The 15,230-nt window shown below is 34.8% G+C and overlaps 1 protein-coding gene across 1 annotated transcript in view; it reads right to left on the bottom strand.

Annotated features, from left to right (window-relative positions):
- The window catches only part of LOC133199365 (forkhead box protein K2-like), a 30,417-nt gene extending 16,466 nt beyond the window's left edge, over positions 1-13,951 (bottom strand). The window contains exons 1-4 of the mRNA XM_061335173.1: positions 13,780-13,951; positions 12,607-12,702; positions 5,292-5,730; positions 331-503 (exon numbers count right to left, since the gene is read on the bottom strand). Coding sequence (XP_061191157.1) covers positions 331-503; positions 5,292-5,730; positions 12,607-12,702; positions 13,780-13,916 — 845 coding nt within the window. The 5' untranslated portion in view covers positions 13,917-13,951. The remainder of the gene's footprint in view (positions 1-330; positions 504-5,291; positions 5,731-12,606; positions 12,703-13,779) is intronic.
- Between the last annotated feature and the right edge of the window lie 1,279 nt (positions 13,952-15,230).

Raw genomic sequence — 15,230 nt, 5'->3', positions numbered from 1 at the left:
TTTGAAACATATTTCTTGCAGGGTTTTTTTTTTAAATTTTCACTATCTGTACAATAAGCGATACTTAAGATGTCAGAAAATGATGATAGCTTTATTTTAAAGTTTATGGCATTTTACCCCTGGGCCGTGCACACTATCTTCAACCTTTAAAGACCCCGATTTTTAAAAAATCATTAAGTTCAAACAATCAAAACCAAATTATTCTGACTTGGTTTTTCATAACAAATATTTTGGTATACAATAAGAATAACTCAGTTTAACAAAAACATCACTGTCCACGACCTTTATGGACAACCCTCATGATGTTATATAATCATAATAATATAAAACCTTTTAGTAAGTGGTTTGCGGCGTCGTACTAACTTCTCTTGCAGTCTTCTCAACTTATCATATGATAGCTTTTCAACATCTAGCCTCCAAAATGAACCCTTTTGAGATGCATCCTCAAGTTGTGGAACCTTCATAAAGCAGCTTTGAAGGGACAGTACATGCCGTACTGAATTCTACAAGTAAAAAATGAATAACAAGACTAGATGGATATTTCTCAGTTAATTTGAACTTGCTAATTGGTATCTAATTAAAAACATCAAATTACCAGACAGACTTTAGATTGTTCTCTAAACATAGGTAATCAAAGATAAATACTAAGCTCACCTCGACGAATGGTATCTATAAGTAAGGCAAATCTCACATCATATTTTTTTTCTATAGTTAGTGTGCATCCTGAAATCAATACCTATGCAACTTTGGTTTAACTAGGACTTATAGTTACTTGGAAATGAAACTGCTCCAAAAATTTTAACCTGGTCACTTAAAATCAACAAAATGTCTGTCAGTTCAAACATCCAATGCAAGTCTGGAAGTGTTCATCCCTAAATGCATCATCTGTGCAAGTTTAATTATAACAGGCCACATAACTATACTGCTACTCCAAAATCTTTTACCTGGTCACTCATCTGGAAAATGTAGGTCAGATCCAGCATCCAAAGCAAGTGTTGTAGTGTCCATCCCTAGATGCATCATCCTTGCAAGTTTGGTCCAGGTAGGGCTTATAGTTACTTGGGAATGGACTTGCTCCTTAAACTTTAACCAAGACACTGACGCTAACGCCGACGCCAATGCCGAGGGTACAGCATAAGTTCATCTTGGCTTCGTCGAGGTGAGCTAAAAATTGACCCCAACAAATACAATTCATCAAAATTCTTCATTGAGTTTGGTAAAAAATTAGCAATACATCAATTGACAGTAGAGAAGCAACTCAAAATTAAGCATGAACAACATAATCGTTTGACAACCAAGGACTATGTTTTAAGTACAATGATGTGCACTGAAGTGGTAAAATTTTTTGTTTGAATGGAAGGTTATGGTCTTATCAAATGTCATTCATCATAATGTTTTAAAACACTACACTTTCTTTGACTAGCATGCAAGTTTTTCTTAAGTGGAGATTTTATGAAGTTATATAGGAGAGAGAGATTGACTCCTTGCTTGACAGTAAAACCCAGGTAGGCTTATTGTGACAAACATGTACATGCAGTGGCCCCATACTTATCTGGACATAAGTAATCCTGACACTTCACCTTCCCGATGTTTTTTTGGGGGTGTGGGTGGGGGACGATTTGATTTTTCCCCACATTATTAAGTCCCTTTAATCTGGAAATTCGCCTTCTGCATTGGGGCAGTTCAATGTCCATTACAAAATGTAACCTTTTTAACTCTTTCATTGGAAAAATCAAAGAACTGTGTGTACTGATAGACAGTGAAGTATATGAAATAAAATGTTACGAGAATCTGCATCATCGGACACCCACGGGTGATCTTGTCTTTTACTCATCACCCCTGGGCAAACTTGCCAAAACATGTAATAAATATGCGTGGGTCATTTGATTGGCTGCTCCACAGAATGGTGATAGCAAACAACAAATCAACAAATTAGCATATTTTAATGATGATATTTCAGCGAGTTTGCCCACTGGTGATGAGTAAAAGACGAGATCACCCATGGGTATCAGATGATAGAGAATCTGTAAAAAGTAATGGAAATTATGAAAGTTTACTGCAATTTTTCACAATACATGTATTTGGTGAGTAAACTAATTTTATTTGCATCATTATGATGAGAAATGTATTAATTGAAGGTGTTAAACAATTTATTATATAAAATTTTCTAAATTAGGTTTATTCTAAAATAAGGTTTGAAGAATAAAAATGTGCTGAAATGTCAGAAATAAAATTTTGATCATTTCAAGGTTTTTTTTTGGTGGGGGGGGGGGGGATATGTACTATTGTGGTATGCAATCATTATTGCAAATTTAAAATAAAAAACACATTTGAGAATTTCATGGCATAGGCAGATTGAAATTGTATGGAAATGCCTTTCTCAAACTGCAAAATGCACCAGTGAATGGATTGATTAGCAATCGATGGGTTAACTACAGAGAAGTTATTGGCATTGCCAAGCATAAATACGTAACCATGGTAACGTGAACTTTGATTCATTGTTTGCCATTACGACTCTGTGCAGCAGCCAATCAAATGACCCGCGCCTATTAATAACATACAATGATTTTTCAGCGAGTTTGCCCACCGGTGATAAGTAAAAGATGAGATCACCCATCTGTATCCAGCGATGGTTAACCCTCAATTGAAGCAAAGGTTCTTATATATTCATGATGTAACCAAACTTAATAATTTCAGTATAGCTCTCTATACATGCATGAGTGGTTCCACTTAGACACTCTTCTAAGTTAGATGTGCATTATTTTCAATGGAAAGGTGTTCGAGATATTCAATGATATTTAATGTAACTTATTTCTAAAAAAAATTCAAAGACTTCAATAATTGTAAATAGTCTTACTTTTCTTGTATACATTATACAGTTTTGAAAAAAAAAAATAGAAGAAGAAAAAGAACAGAATATTTTTCAGTCACTATTTCCCATATGTAGTCTTAATATATGCACCGACTCTGCAGTTTGGAATGTAGCAGGTAATTGCGCTATAGGAGGTTCTGTAAACACACGTCGGAGAAGATTGACCTAAATTAAGCCCACTGATTCTGCAAGAAAACCCTACAATTTAATGTATATGTGAAGTTTTCGTTTTTTATCTTACACTTTTTAAAGGGTATATTTCATTGGAGGCACAATAGAACTTTCAAATACAGATGAAATGTATAGGTATAACTTACAGCTGACATTGTCTTCATATTTATAACCTTGATATAACATGCAGCATCCTTTCTGTAGTTTTTGTGTCTGAGAGATAATTACATCCTCGCAAGCCAGGGGTCCTGAGTCAACATGTTGCCATTGGACCCCTGGCATATTTCATCCAATATTCGTGGGCTTGCTTCTCTCATCGAGAAGCACCAATCAAATTAAAGCTTTCATAAATAGTTAGATAAGGATTCAGTTGACACCTCAAATGCACGTATTACAAGTTGTTTATCATAGAGTGGCTTAATGTGATTGGTTGAGAGATAAGAAAAACAATCAAGATTTGTAATTTTTCCAAAAGATGTAGCTACAGTCAGCCCACAAATATTGAATGAAATATGCCAGGGGTCCAACGGCAACATGTTGACTCAGGACCCCTGGCTTGCGAGGATGAGATAATTAGGCAATGACTATTCAAAGAATACTGCTCAGCATGCATGCAATTACACAGTTTTATTTTATTTATCATTCTAAATTTTGTACAATAACTTTGTTGTTATCTTAGTTTTAAGGGTAGGTGTTAAACAATACTCATTATGTCAAGCAAAAGTTACCGTCAGTTACAGGCTGATTGCTTTAATGAAACACTATCATTAATTATTGAAGTTATTATATCAAAAGTGTAATATATTTACAAAGACAAAAAATTAAACAGGACTTAAAACACTGCCCTTCTTTTTGCAAAAGCTTATTCTAGAAGTATAGTATCCAAAGCGTGGGATAATTCATGATGTAATTTAATGAAAACTTATAACTATTCATGAGGAGAGAAATATATTTACGGCAACTATCAAGAATAAATCTCCACACCAATCAACAAAATGTCATTAAAATAACTTGAGAGTATCTGTTAACCATGTATATTTTATTTTCAAACATTGAAATGAACCCATTTTCATTATTTTGTCTCTGCAAAAATCGCCGCTAGGGTCCCCATGAGAAAACACTGTTGTTTATTCATAAGCCAGAATGACAGCATAAGACTGTGGCTATACATGTATATAACCACCGTCTAACAATGAGTCATTAATCCGGAGAACGACTATTTCACACCTTTCTTGACAATGATAATTGTCATTACATTAGCCATGCAGTCTGTTTGATGACAGCTACCTGTGGCCTCCAAAACAATAGTGTCTATAATTAGCATTTGTTAACCACATTTACCTCAAGGACGACTTGCCTTTAATTGATGCATGTATAATGAACTGAAAGAATTTTAGTAAACAAGAGAATCACGCTAATGTATATTAATTTATGCTAATTTGGTGTAGGAATTTTTTACTGTTTAGTAACTTACATAAACTAACATAACTTTTTGAAGAATTTAAATCAAAGGCAGTGGAAATCAAAATATAAGCTTAAATTCAGTAAAATAAACAACTGACAATTATTTAATCTATGGATTGTGTTTAAACTGTATGTTGACAATATCTGCATTGATTACATGGTCTGAGTTAGCTTATGGAATTGTGTTCATTTACTAGCAGTCATTGATTACATGGGCTGGGTTTAGCTTGGAAATGAGTTCATTTACTAGCAGTCATTGATGATAAATGCATGTGGAAAAATAATAGGAACATTTTTAATAATCCTGAACAGTTCTGTTGTGTCATCTGAGCTTGAATAAAAAGAAGTCTTTGAGCCAATGAACCCCCCACCCCAACCCCAACCCCTTCCCCGATATTCAACCTTGGGCTTGTTGAACTTTTTTCATAAATTATCTTCATTATACCCATCTATTATGCATACCAAAGGAAAAATTGGGAAAATCTAAAATAATTGTTCCATACAAAAACTACCCCAATACACATAAATAAGCAAGAGCGGTGTGCCACCTCAGTTTGTTTTGCATTGTAAACCCTTACCATCCCCAACTTCTTTCTGGGTTAAAAATACATATCTTTATTTCATTTCAACGTAAAATTGTGGCTCACACTGTCTCTACATACATGCATTTCCCTCAGTTTCTTTCAATATCTCAAACCCTTGAATATCTTGGAAGTTTTTTCATGGTGCCATTGAGTTAGAGATAATGTGGTTTGACTATATGATTTATACTTGTATCACATACCTTCCAGCCTTGTTCTTCTGCCCTTCTGTAGTATGGGTAAGTATTCTTTATATAATCATATATGCCACTTAGTGTTACTTGTTGGTCTTCTGTAGACATAATAGCCTGATAAATTAACTGAGCATAAGAAAAAGGTGGCTTTAAGTCATCTTCAGGTCCTTCCTCGATACACAGATCAGTACTCCTCGGAATGGCTACCCTGCTTCTTTTGCGGGAGGAAGCAGTACTCTTAGGAGTGACCTTTTGGTGGGAAGTGGTGTTCTGCGCAATGGCAAGAGGAATCTTCTTTTTGGAGGGAGGCACTCTCTTTGCAGTGACTTCAGGGCTTTCCTTTTCAGAGGAAGCAAAAACATTTATGGCAGTTTCCTGGATACTTGGTAAAAGAATAGGATATTGGCTAGTGTCCGCTTCATGAAAAGATGAAGGAGAATTGGCAACTCTGCAGAAGAAATATTCACGGTCATCAAAGTGCTTTATTTTTAGTTTTAATTTGTATCAGCATACTTAACAGTTATATTTCATAGCATACATAATATTTGTTGTAACCTTCTGATATAAGGATAACAAAACTATAGTTTATGGCTGTAAATATTAGCTTATTAGTCAAAACTATAATTCAAAACTCTAAATAACAAAACTCTGAACTATAAACTGTACTTTAATATCACAACTCAAATCATAGTTATGTTCACAAACCAAAATAAGTATATATTTAAGGTCAGATGACACATTTCTCAATAATGTATAATTTTTCCCAAGAATTTGTCATTGAAGTACTACTGCTTTAACAAGTTTTCTCACAAAAAATTGAGGTACCTTACCAGGCATTTGTGCAAGATACCAGAGGGTGATGTTTCCTATGTACTATTTGAAATCACAAGAATTGTCAATATCACAGTTTGTATTGTAATTTTTTTCTAAGACCTTTTGAAAACAGTTTAGAAATCACAAGATAATGTTAATATTGTGAATATTTTTTACATATTACAAGAAGAAACAAAACAGATTTTTGAGGAATGTGTCACCAGACCTTAAGAATAATTACGGGTTTATAACAAGAGTTACGGTTGCTTGTTCATTTGAAACACGTTTTTTGAGAAAAGATGAAATTGTTAATGAAAATATTAAAATGTGCATTAAATTACAAGTACTGATTGAATTGATTTCAAAAAATGAATGGGATATTTTTGCAAAAAATCACACATAGTGTTACTGAGATCTACTGATGTTGTTCCAATCCATTAAACATGTTACATAAAAAATTCAAGTATGGACAAGAATTTTAAACTTCAAAACTCCTGATCACAAGCTACCTTTATGCTTAAGATGTATTTCAATACTCTACCATGTGTCTACGTCGCCTGCATTGCGCAGTGGTTAGAGCGTCTGCTCTAGAGCCGCGAAGTAAGTTGATCCTTATGTCGCGGGTTCGAATCCCACTGTGGGACATGGAGACCGATCTTTCAGATGAGACCGTATAAACTGACGTCACGTGTCACAGTAGGTGCTGGCACGAAAAAGATCCCTCACTGTTCAATGGCAGTAAGTGCCGAGTATAGGACAAAATTTGCAGCTCTCCACCAGCAAATGGTGGTGTCTCCATATGAGTGAAAAATTCTCCAGAGGGACATTAAACAACATACAAAAAAAACCATGTGTCTACTGCTGCAAGATTTTGGCTATGGGAAGACTTTTACACTTCTGAAATCCAAGAAATTGACCTTGTCCAAATAACCTGCACCAGGACATACCACTGAGCAAGCAATTTTTATCTCAAGTATAAGTTTCCAATGTTTCCTCATTTTAAAGTTCAAGCTAGGGAAAATTTACCTATTACAGTGTATCACTTTTGTACTATGTAACCCTCATCTCATATACATGACTTTGGTACAGAGGCAAGACACACTTCTAGTCACAAGCTACTTTTGCATCTACCTCTTCTAAAAACTTAAACATGTTAAATCATCTAGAAAATGTAGGTCAGATGCTGCATCCAATGCCTGTCTGGCAGTGTATATCCCTAGATGCATCATCCATGCAAGGTTGGTCCTACTAAGGGTTATAAAAACTTGGGAATGAAGTTCACTCAGCTTTAAATACTTTAAATCTAGCCAGTCATCTGAAAATCAAGAATATAGGACAGAAGCATCATCTAAAGTATATGTGTGTTATGTGCATCATCTAGATTATAAGATATATCAATCCTTGTTGCCTTACAATTGTCATGAAAATACACTAGACCTTTACCTTGACTTTTGAGAAAGATACCTCAAAATCTATAAGCGTTTTCCCATAATTGTTTTCATTGTAGAATCTACAGAAAATATATATATATCAAAGCTATAGGATACACATCTTCTGCCAAGCATTTCTAATCCACTAATCTCCTTGCAAACTCTTGGGTTATCAAAAGTACATATTTTTTTTCTTGAAGTGTGATTGTAGTTTATTGATATTTTTTGACCAATCAGCAAGTGTATAGCAAAGCTTTAGTATATGATGTCAGGCCATTCAAAGCTGTTTCTTTGTTTTAATAGCATCCATCCTAAATTTGAAAACTTATCTTTCTATCCAGGAAAACACACAAACCAAAGGGGGAAAAACACAACATTTTGAGATTTCTTCTAGAATTAATCGATATCTTAATTTCTCTTCATTTGAGAACTCTTCTCACATTGTTACTGAGTTAAACTACTGGTTTATTGAAAGGAAAAAAAATAGTACCCTTCAAAAAAAAAGAGAGATGCCGATCCCAAGAGTAAATTGTGTTACAAAGATTTGTATTTGTTGATTTTAATTTGTGTGTTTATAATTTCATAACCTCAAAATCAATCTGTCTGTGGACGCTAAACATAGAAAAAAATTGGATTGGCCTTATCTCTGCCAGGATATTTCTTGACTCCATATATAGTCTTGGGAATGAAAGACAACAAGAGGCCCAAGGGCCTTGAATAGCTCTTCTGATAAATTGTACCACCTATCACTTCTATTTAAAGCCTATAAGTATCTAGAATATTCCAAAAATAGGTCATAATGACCTATATTTTGGTTAAAACACTCTGAGAACCAAAGATTCACCAACTAATAAAGTTTGATGATTCTAAGCCCCTTACTATCTTAAATATTCAGATAGAGCCTTGAGATTCCAAAAGTAGGTCACAGTGACCTACTTTTTAGAAAAGACACTCCAAGACCCCGAAATGCATCAATTGACAAAATTTGATGATTTTAAGTTTCTCATATTTTAAAATATTTAGATATTGCCTGAAAATTCCAAAAGTAGATCTCTTTGACCTACTCTCTACTTGACATATTCTGAGAATTCAAAATACATAAAATGGCAAAGTTTGATGATTCAAAGCCAATTACTACCTCACATATTTTAAATATAGCCGAAAAAATTCAAAACAAGGTCATAGTGACCTTATTTTCAGTTGACACACTCTGAGGACCCAATACATCAACTGACAAAGTTTGATGATTCTAAGCCAATAAGTACCTGAAATATTTAAATATAGCCATAAAATATCAAAAGCAGGTCACAGTGACCTAATTTTCAGTTGACACACTCTGATGACCCAAGATTCATCAACTGACAAAGTTTGATGATTCTAAGACAATAAGTACCAGAAATATTTACATATAGCCATAAAATTTCAAAAGTAGGTCACGATAACCTACTTTTCAGTTGACATTCTCTGAGAATCAAAGATGCATCAACTGACGAAGTTTGAGGATTCTAAGTCAATAAGTACCAGAAATATTTAAATATAGCCACAAAATTTCAAAGTAGGTCACAATAACCTACTTTTCAGTTGACGTTTTCCAAGGACCGAAGATGCATCAACTGACAAAGTTTGAGGACTCTAAGTCAGTAAGTACCAGAAATATTCAAGTATAGCCATAAAATATAAAAAGTAGGTCACGGTGATCTACTTTTCAGATAACATTTTCCAAGGACCCAAGATGCATTGACTGACAAAGTTTGAGGATTCTTAGCCAATCAGTACCTTAAATATTTTTAAAATGCAATAAAATTTCAAAAGTAGGTCATGGTGAACTACTTTTCATTTGACCTTCTCAGAGGACCCAAGATGCATCAACTGACAAAGTTTGATGACTAAACCAATTAGTATCAGAAATATTTAAATACAGCCATAAAATTTCAAAAGTAGGTCACAGTGACCTACTTTTCATTTGACATTCTCAGAGGACCCAAGATGCATCAACTGACAAAGTTTGATTATCATAGGCCTTAAAGTGTTCAAAATATGCCTCTAAAACAAGTTGAAAATGAATGCCCGCAAAATTCAAAAAAGTAGGTCACTGTGACCTACTTTCTGATAAATCTGTTTTAAGACCCCAAGATGCATCAACTTCCAAGGTCTGATGATTCTTAACCTCTCAGTATCTGAAATAATGACCTTTAATGTTTTCAAAAAGATTAGCCATAAAATTCAAACATAGGTAATCAAAGATTACGAAGCTCACCTCAACGAATGTTATCTTAAGTAAGGCAAATTTCACATCATATTCTTTTTTTAGTTAGTGTACATCCCAAGATCAATATCCATGCAAGTTTGGTTTAAGTACAACTTACAGTTACTTGGAAATAGACCTGTTCAAAAAACATTTATCCTGTATACTAATCAAGAAAATTTTGGTCAGTTCCAACATCCAAAGTCTGGAAGTTTTCATCCTTAGATGCACCATCTATGCAAGTTTAATCAGGCCATAATGTTATATAGCTACTCCAACAAAATTATCCTGGTCACTCATCTGGAAAATGTAGGTCAGATTCAGAATCCAAAGCAAGTCTGGAAGTGACCATCCCTAGCTACACAGGGATCGACATTAACAGTTGTCCGATTGCCTGGGACAAGTAAATTCTCAGTTCGGGCAAGTGAAATTGTCGACGTACTTGTCCGATCGGGCAAGTGAATTTTTCTTATACAAATGTACATATTTATTTAGTTTACATTAATTTATAAATAACACAATAAATTGAACACTTGATATCCACACGCACCTGGATGACAATGTTTTTGCATTCGGAATTCCTTGGTAGCGTTTCTGGTTTATACCGTTCATTAAAAATCGGGTTCGTTACTTTCTTTCGTAGTAAATACACTCTACGTCTATTAACAAAATTTTGTTAACTTCTTAAATAGGAAATTAGATTATTTATTCACGCACAGAATATAAGTACAGTGTAACACGATGTATCCTGATCAAGATAAGATGTATGTTTCGTAGCAACTATCTTCCTTTAGCGTTGCTTCACAGTTATCTCCAAAAGTCACGATTCACAAAAGGATCCTACCGAAAATAATTTTTTTTAAAATATGAATTTTATGAAAAGGAAACGGAATGATATTGCTGCATGAAAGTGTGTGTTAAAAGGTTAAATTCACAAGTACAGTGGTATATATTTATGTACAGATGCAGCATCAAAATTTTTTTCAGGTAGCTAAACTTGCCAAATTTACAGTAGTGTATTTTGTCACATTTTTTCTTATCATAACATTTACAGTGATTAATAATTTTCTTTTTTTCAAAAGTTCTTTCCTAATTCTGGGCAACAAAGTTTTGCATTCGGACAAGTCAAAGTTTGAGATCACTTGCCTAAAGGGCAAGTGAATCTGAAAGTTAATGTCTATCCCTGCTACATCATCCATGCTAATTTGGTTAAAATATGGCTAAAATTCACTCATGTGGAAAATCTAGGACAAATCCAGCATCCGAAGCAGGTTGGTTAGCGTACATCCCAAGATGCATCAACCACGCAAGTTTGGTCCAGGTAGGGCTTATAGTTACTTGGGAATGAACCTGCTCCAAAAACTTTAACCTGGTCACTCATCTGGAATATGTAAGTCAGATCCAGCATCCGAAGCAAATGTGGTTGTGTCCATCCCTAGATGCATCATCCATGCCTTACAGTGTCCAAAATATGCCTCTAAATCAATTTGAAAAAGAATGCACGCAAAATTCAAAAAGTAGATCATCATGACCTACTTTTGAGTCAACATGATATAACATCCTAAGATGCATCAACTGACGAGAATTGATGATCCTAGTCCTTATAGTACCCCCGGTAGTCAAAATATCAATGTTTTAATAAAACATAATTTTTGGTTAACTTTGCAATGAATTTGAGACCACGCCCTTTGCCCTAGGGTGATGCCTTGAACAACTTCTAATCTTCAACATATCCTCATCTTTGTATGTAAGTTTGGATATAATCTGCTCAGTGGTTCTTGAGAAGAAGGTTTTTTAGCAACCAGTACTTTTGGTTTTATTTTCCTAATTATCTCCCCTTGTTTAAGGATCACATCCCTAGTTAAAGTATAAATGGGCACCCTTGGGCCAAGGATACTCTGTGACAAATTTGACAAAAATTGGCCAAAGGGTTCTTGAGTTATGGCCCATATTCTAAAAAGTTGACGCACACCGCACAAATGGCCCATTTATATTTTGTAAATGTGGCCTTGAACTTGTCAGAAAGACCTTAGTTAAAAAATTGACACATCTTCTGGTTATAAATAACCTTTTAGTGAAAAATGCAAATCCAGTGTTTTTACATTAGAATTTATACACCTGACATGAATTTTACATGTTTTATACCAGTGACATTGCATTGGCCACAATGAGCTTAGGTTAAGGTTGTGACACACCCTCTCTTCATAAACAATCTCTGTGCCAAGTATGAGCTTCCAATGATTCTCCATTACAAAGTTATAGCCAAGACAAGAATTTTATAATTTTTCTATCAGTGACCTTGGACTTGCCAGATGATATGCCTTGAGTCATAACCAATCTCTATACCAAGTATGAACTTCCGATTATAATTCTCCATTACAAAGTTATAGCCCAGACAGACGAAGTGATTCCTATATACCCCCAAACTTGGTTTGTCCGGGTTATAAAAACACTCATGAAGCAAGCTGTGTAATGAGGTAGACAATCCTGACTTTTAATGGCATGATAGACCAATGGTTTGTGGAGAGAGTAGTGCATCAGAAACATTCACTTAGCTAGTGTTGCTGCACACCAGAGGTTTGTATATTAGCAAGCATTCTAAGAATAGTGCCAAAGCAATTCAAATTCGATCTACAATTCTAGTATTTACAATATTGAAAATGCTGGTAAAAAAGTGAATAGTTCTGTGATTGGATGCATGAGATTTATATCAAGGAGTTGTGCTTGTTTTCTATCCCAGAGCCTCTAGCTCTGATAGAGAAATTCTAGGTAAACACGATAAATCTAACAGATTAATGCATTAACTTCATGACAAGTTTTCTTTGATATATCCTACCTTCCACAATATTCTGTTTCTCTAGGCTGAGATGGGATAGAAGTTTGTAATGAACTACTCTCAGGTGGTGGAGCTCCTTTTTTGGCATGGAAATAACTGAAACAAACATTCCAAATTACACTGTATAAGTAATAAATGTGCATCTACATACATGAGATTATGCATTATTTAAATTTATGACACTCATACACATGTACATGTTTGTATAAATTAATGCAATTCTTCGAATTTGGGATTTCAAGATAACGTCCTTTTTGTCATGACTGACATATCTCATTACAATTTTTCTACAAAATGTTGCCCAGACTGGAAGCAATCTACTAAGACTTTATCCACACCCTACCCATGTGTCATTTAAATTTAAACAAACTTGAATCAAGACAACTTGGGAATGCGCAATTATTGGCTTTAAATATTGCTGTTAATAATTAAAAGAAGATTTTTAAAGATTTTCCCTTATATTTTCCTGGTTAAACTTTTGTTCTCCTATTGTGGCCCTATAATCCTTACCCAGGGCATAGGCGTCGGAACCGGGGGCTAGGGGGGCTTAGCCCCCCCCCCCCCCCACTTTTTTTGCAAAGATAGACAATATAATATAGGCATTGAAAATTGGGGCTTACCTTTTTTCATTGGGTTAGCCCCCCCCCCCTTTCAATTAGCCACCCCACTTTCAATTTGCTTCCGACACCTATGCAGGGGTCTGGATTTGCATGAACATACATGTACCTAAATCTGCACTGGCAGGAAGCTTTGAATTCATATTTAATCTTCCATCCCAGTAGTTTGGTTGAGATGAATATATTTTTCTATAATTTTAGACACCCACCATATTAATTTTTGCTTTTCTTCATAATCGCTAGCCCTCTTAAATGAGCATGGGTCTTCATTTGAACAAACTTGAATGCCCCTTCAACCAAGGATGCTCAGTGCCAAGTTTGGCTGAAATTGGTTGAGTCAGAAGTCGAAAATGTGAAAAAGATATTTTACCAGACACACTTTGATCAGAAAAACCTCCCTTTGAACCTTTGGCTTACATGAGCTGAAAATCTTACCATATTCTGACATGCGGTTCTAGCTTTCATCAACATTTGTGGGACGCTTTAACAGGGGTGGATTTCTTGAGGGGCGCTTTGACTGACATCGAGGCCAAAAAACAAAAACAAAACAACTTACAACTCCAGGAGAAATCCTGCCAATTTGTGATGATAATCAAAGCCTAAATCCTTTCGAAGCTGGTTCCAAGTTTGAAAGTGTTCTCCAATGTAAACTCTTTGTTTACTCCGCTGTCTGTCTGCATTAAGCTTTCTCATTTTTTGAGCAGATTCACGTCGACGTCGCCCCGCGTTTGACACCATTATTGTTTTCGTTTACAAGTATTTTACCACTTTTGCGCATGCTTGAACTCTCTTTGAATTCTTTTTAAAACAAGAGGTCCATGGGCGACAACGCTCACCTGAGTCACTTTGGCGCTACTGTTTCTTCATCAACAGTTCCCCTATATAATATGTATTCTTATCAAAATATTTCTTCATATATGTTCCTATATAAAACTTCTGTGGCCACACCCTATCCCGGGGCCATGATTTGAACAAAGTTAAAACATATGTATCTATATCTCACGAAGCTTTCAATTAAGTTTCATCTTTTCTGGTCCAGTGGTTCTTGGGAAGTTTTAAAAGATTTTTCCTATCAATGTAAAAACTTTAAATTGATTCCCTAAGGTAATCCCAACCTCCCCCCCCCTCCTCCGGGACCAAGATTTGAACAATTTAGAATCTAAACTAGCTCAGAAAGCCTTCACATAAGTTTCATCTTTTCTGGCTAAGTTCTTGAGAAGATTTTTTTTTAATGACCCCATCCTATTTTTGCCTTTTCTTCATTATCTCCCTTTAGAAGGGGACTTGAATAATTTAGAATCCCCTATAAGCAAAAGGGTTTGGTGCCTACTTTGGTTAAAATTGACTCATACAATGGTTTTTGAGGGAAGTCGAAAATGTAAAAAAAAAAAAAAAGAAAGAAAAAAAAAGAGGTACAGTCGGGCAGATCGACGTCGGGCAACGGGTGATCAGAAGGTAAGCTAAAAAGGGAACCATAGTGCAAGGACTGTGTATGTATAATCACTAGTATAAATTATGCGAGAAATCAGGATCCGCCTATAACTTCCTTTGTGTAAATGATAACTGTTTAACCCTTCAAAATTTTTTCTGTAGAATTGACATATATCTAAATTCAAGAAAAAATAAAAGCATGCGGATTACTACGGATGCTCTTTGAGGTCAGTTCAAGATTAAAAAGAAAAAGAAGTTTTTTTATTGCGATTAAACGCAAAAATACTTTTCAGCGTTTATATGCAGAGATTATTCTCTTTATCAGTGAAATATTAAACTCATTGCGTGTATTAAATGCAATAATTATTTAATTATTAAAACCAACAATTATTGCGTTTAAACGCAAAGAACATATATTGATTTTAAAGCACTATAAATTTTTTCCCTTTGAACTAGCCTCAAAAGGCTTCCATAGATTACAGTTTTAACCATTCCATGCAATATTATATCACACATATATCTCTTCCACAGGCACCTGACGTCACCTATTTTTCTTTTAATAAGAAAAATATAGCC

Source organism: Saccostrea echinata, unplaced genomic scaffold, assembly GCF_033153115.1.
Source record: "Saccostrea echinata isolate AGI-Se365-2 ecotype Australia unplaced genomic scaffold, CSIRO_AGI_Sech_v1 ptg000034l, whole genome shotgun sequence".
In the NCBI taxonomy this organism is placed as follows: Eukaryota; Metazoa; Mollusca; class Bivalvia; order Ostreida; family Ostreidae; genus Saccostrea; species Saccostrea echinata.
This window is presented reverse-complemented; position numbering and strand designations above follow the sequence as displayed.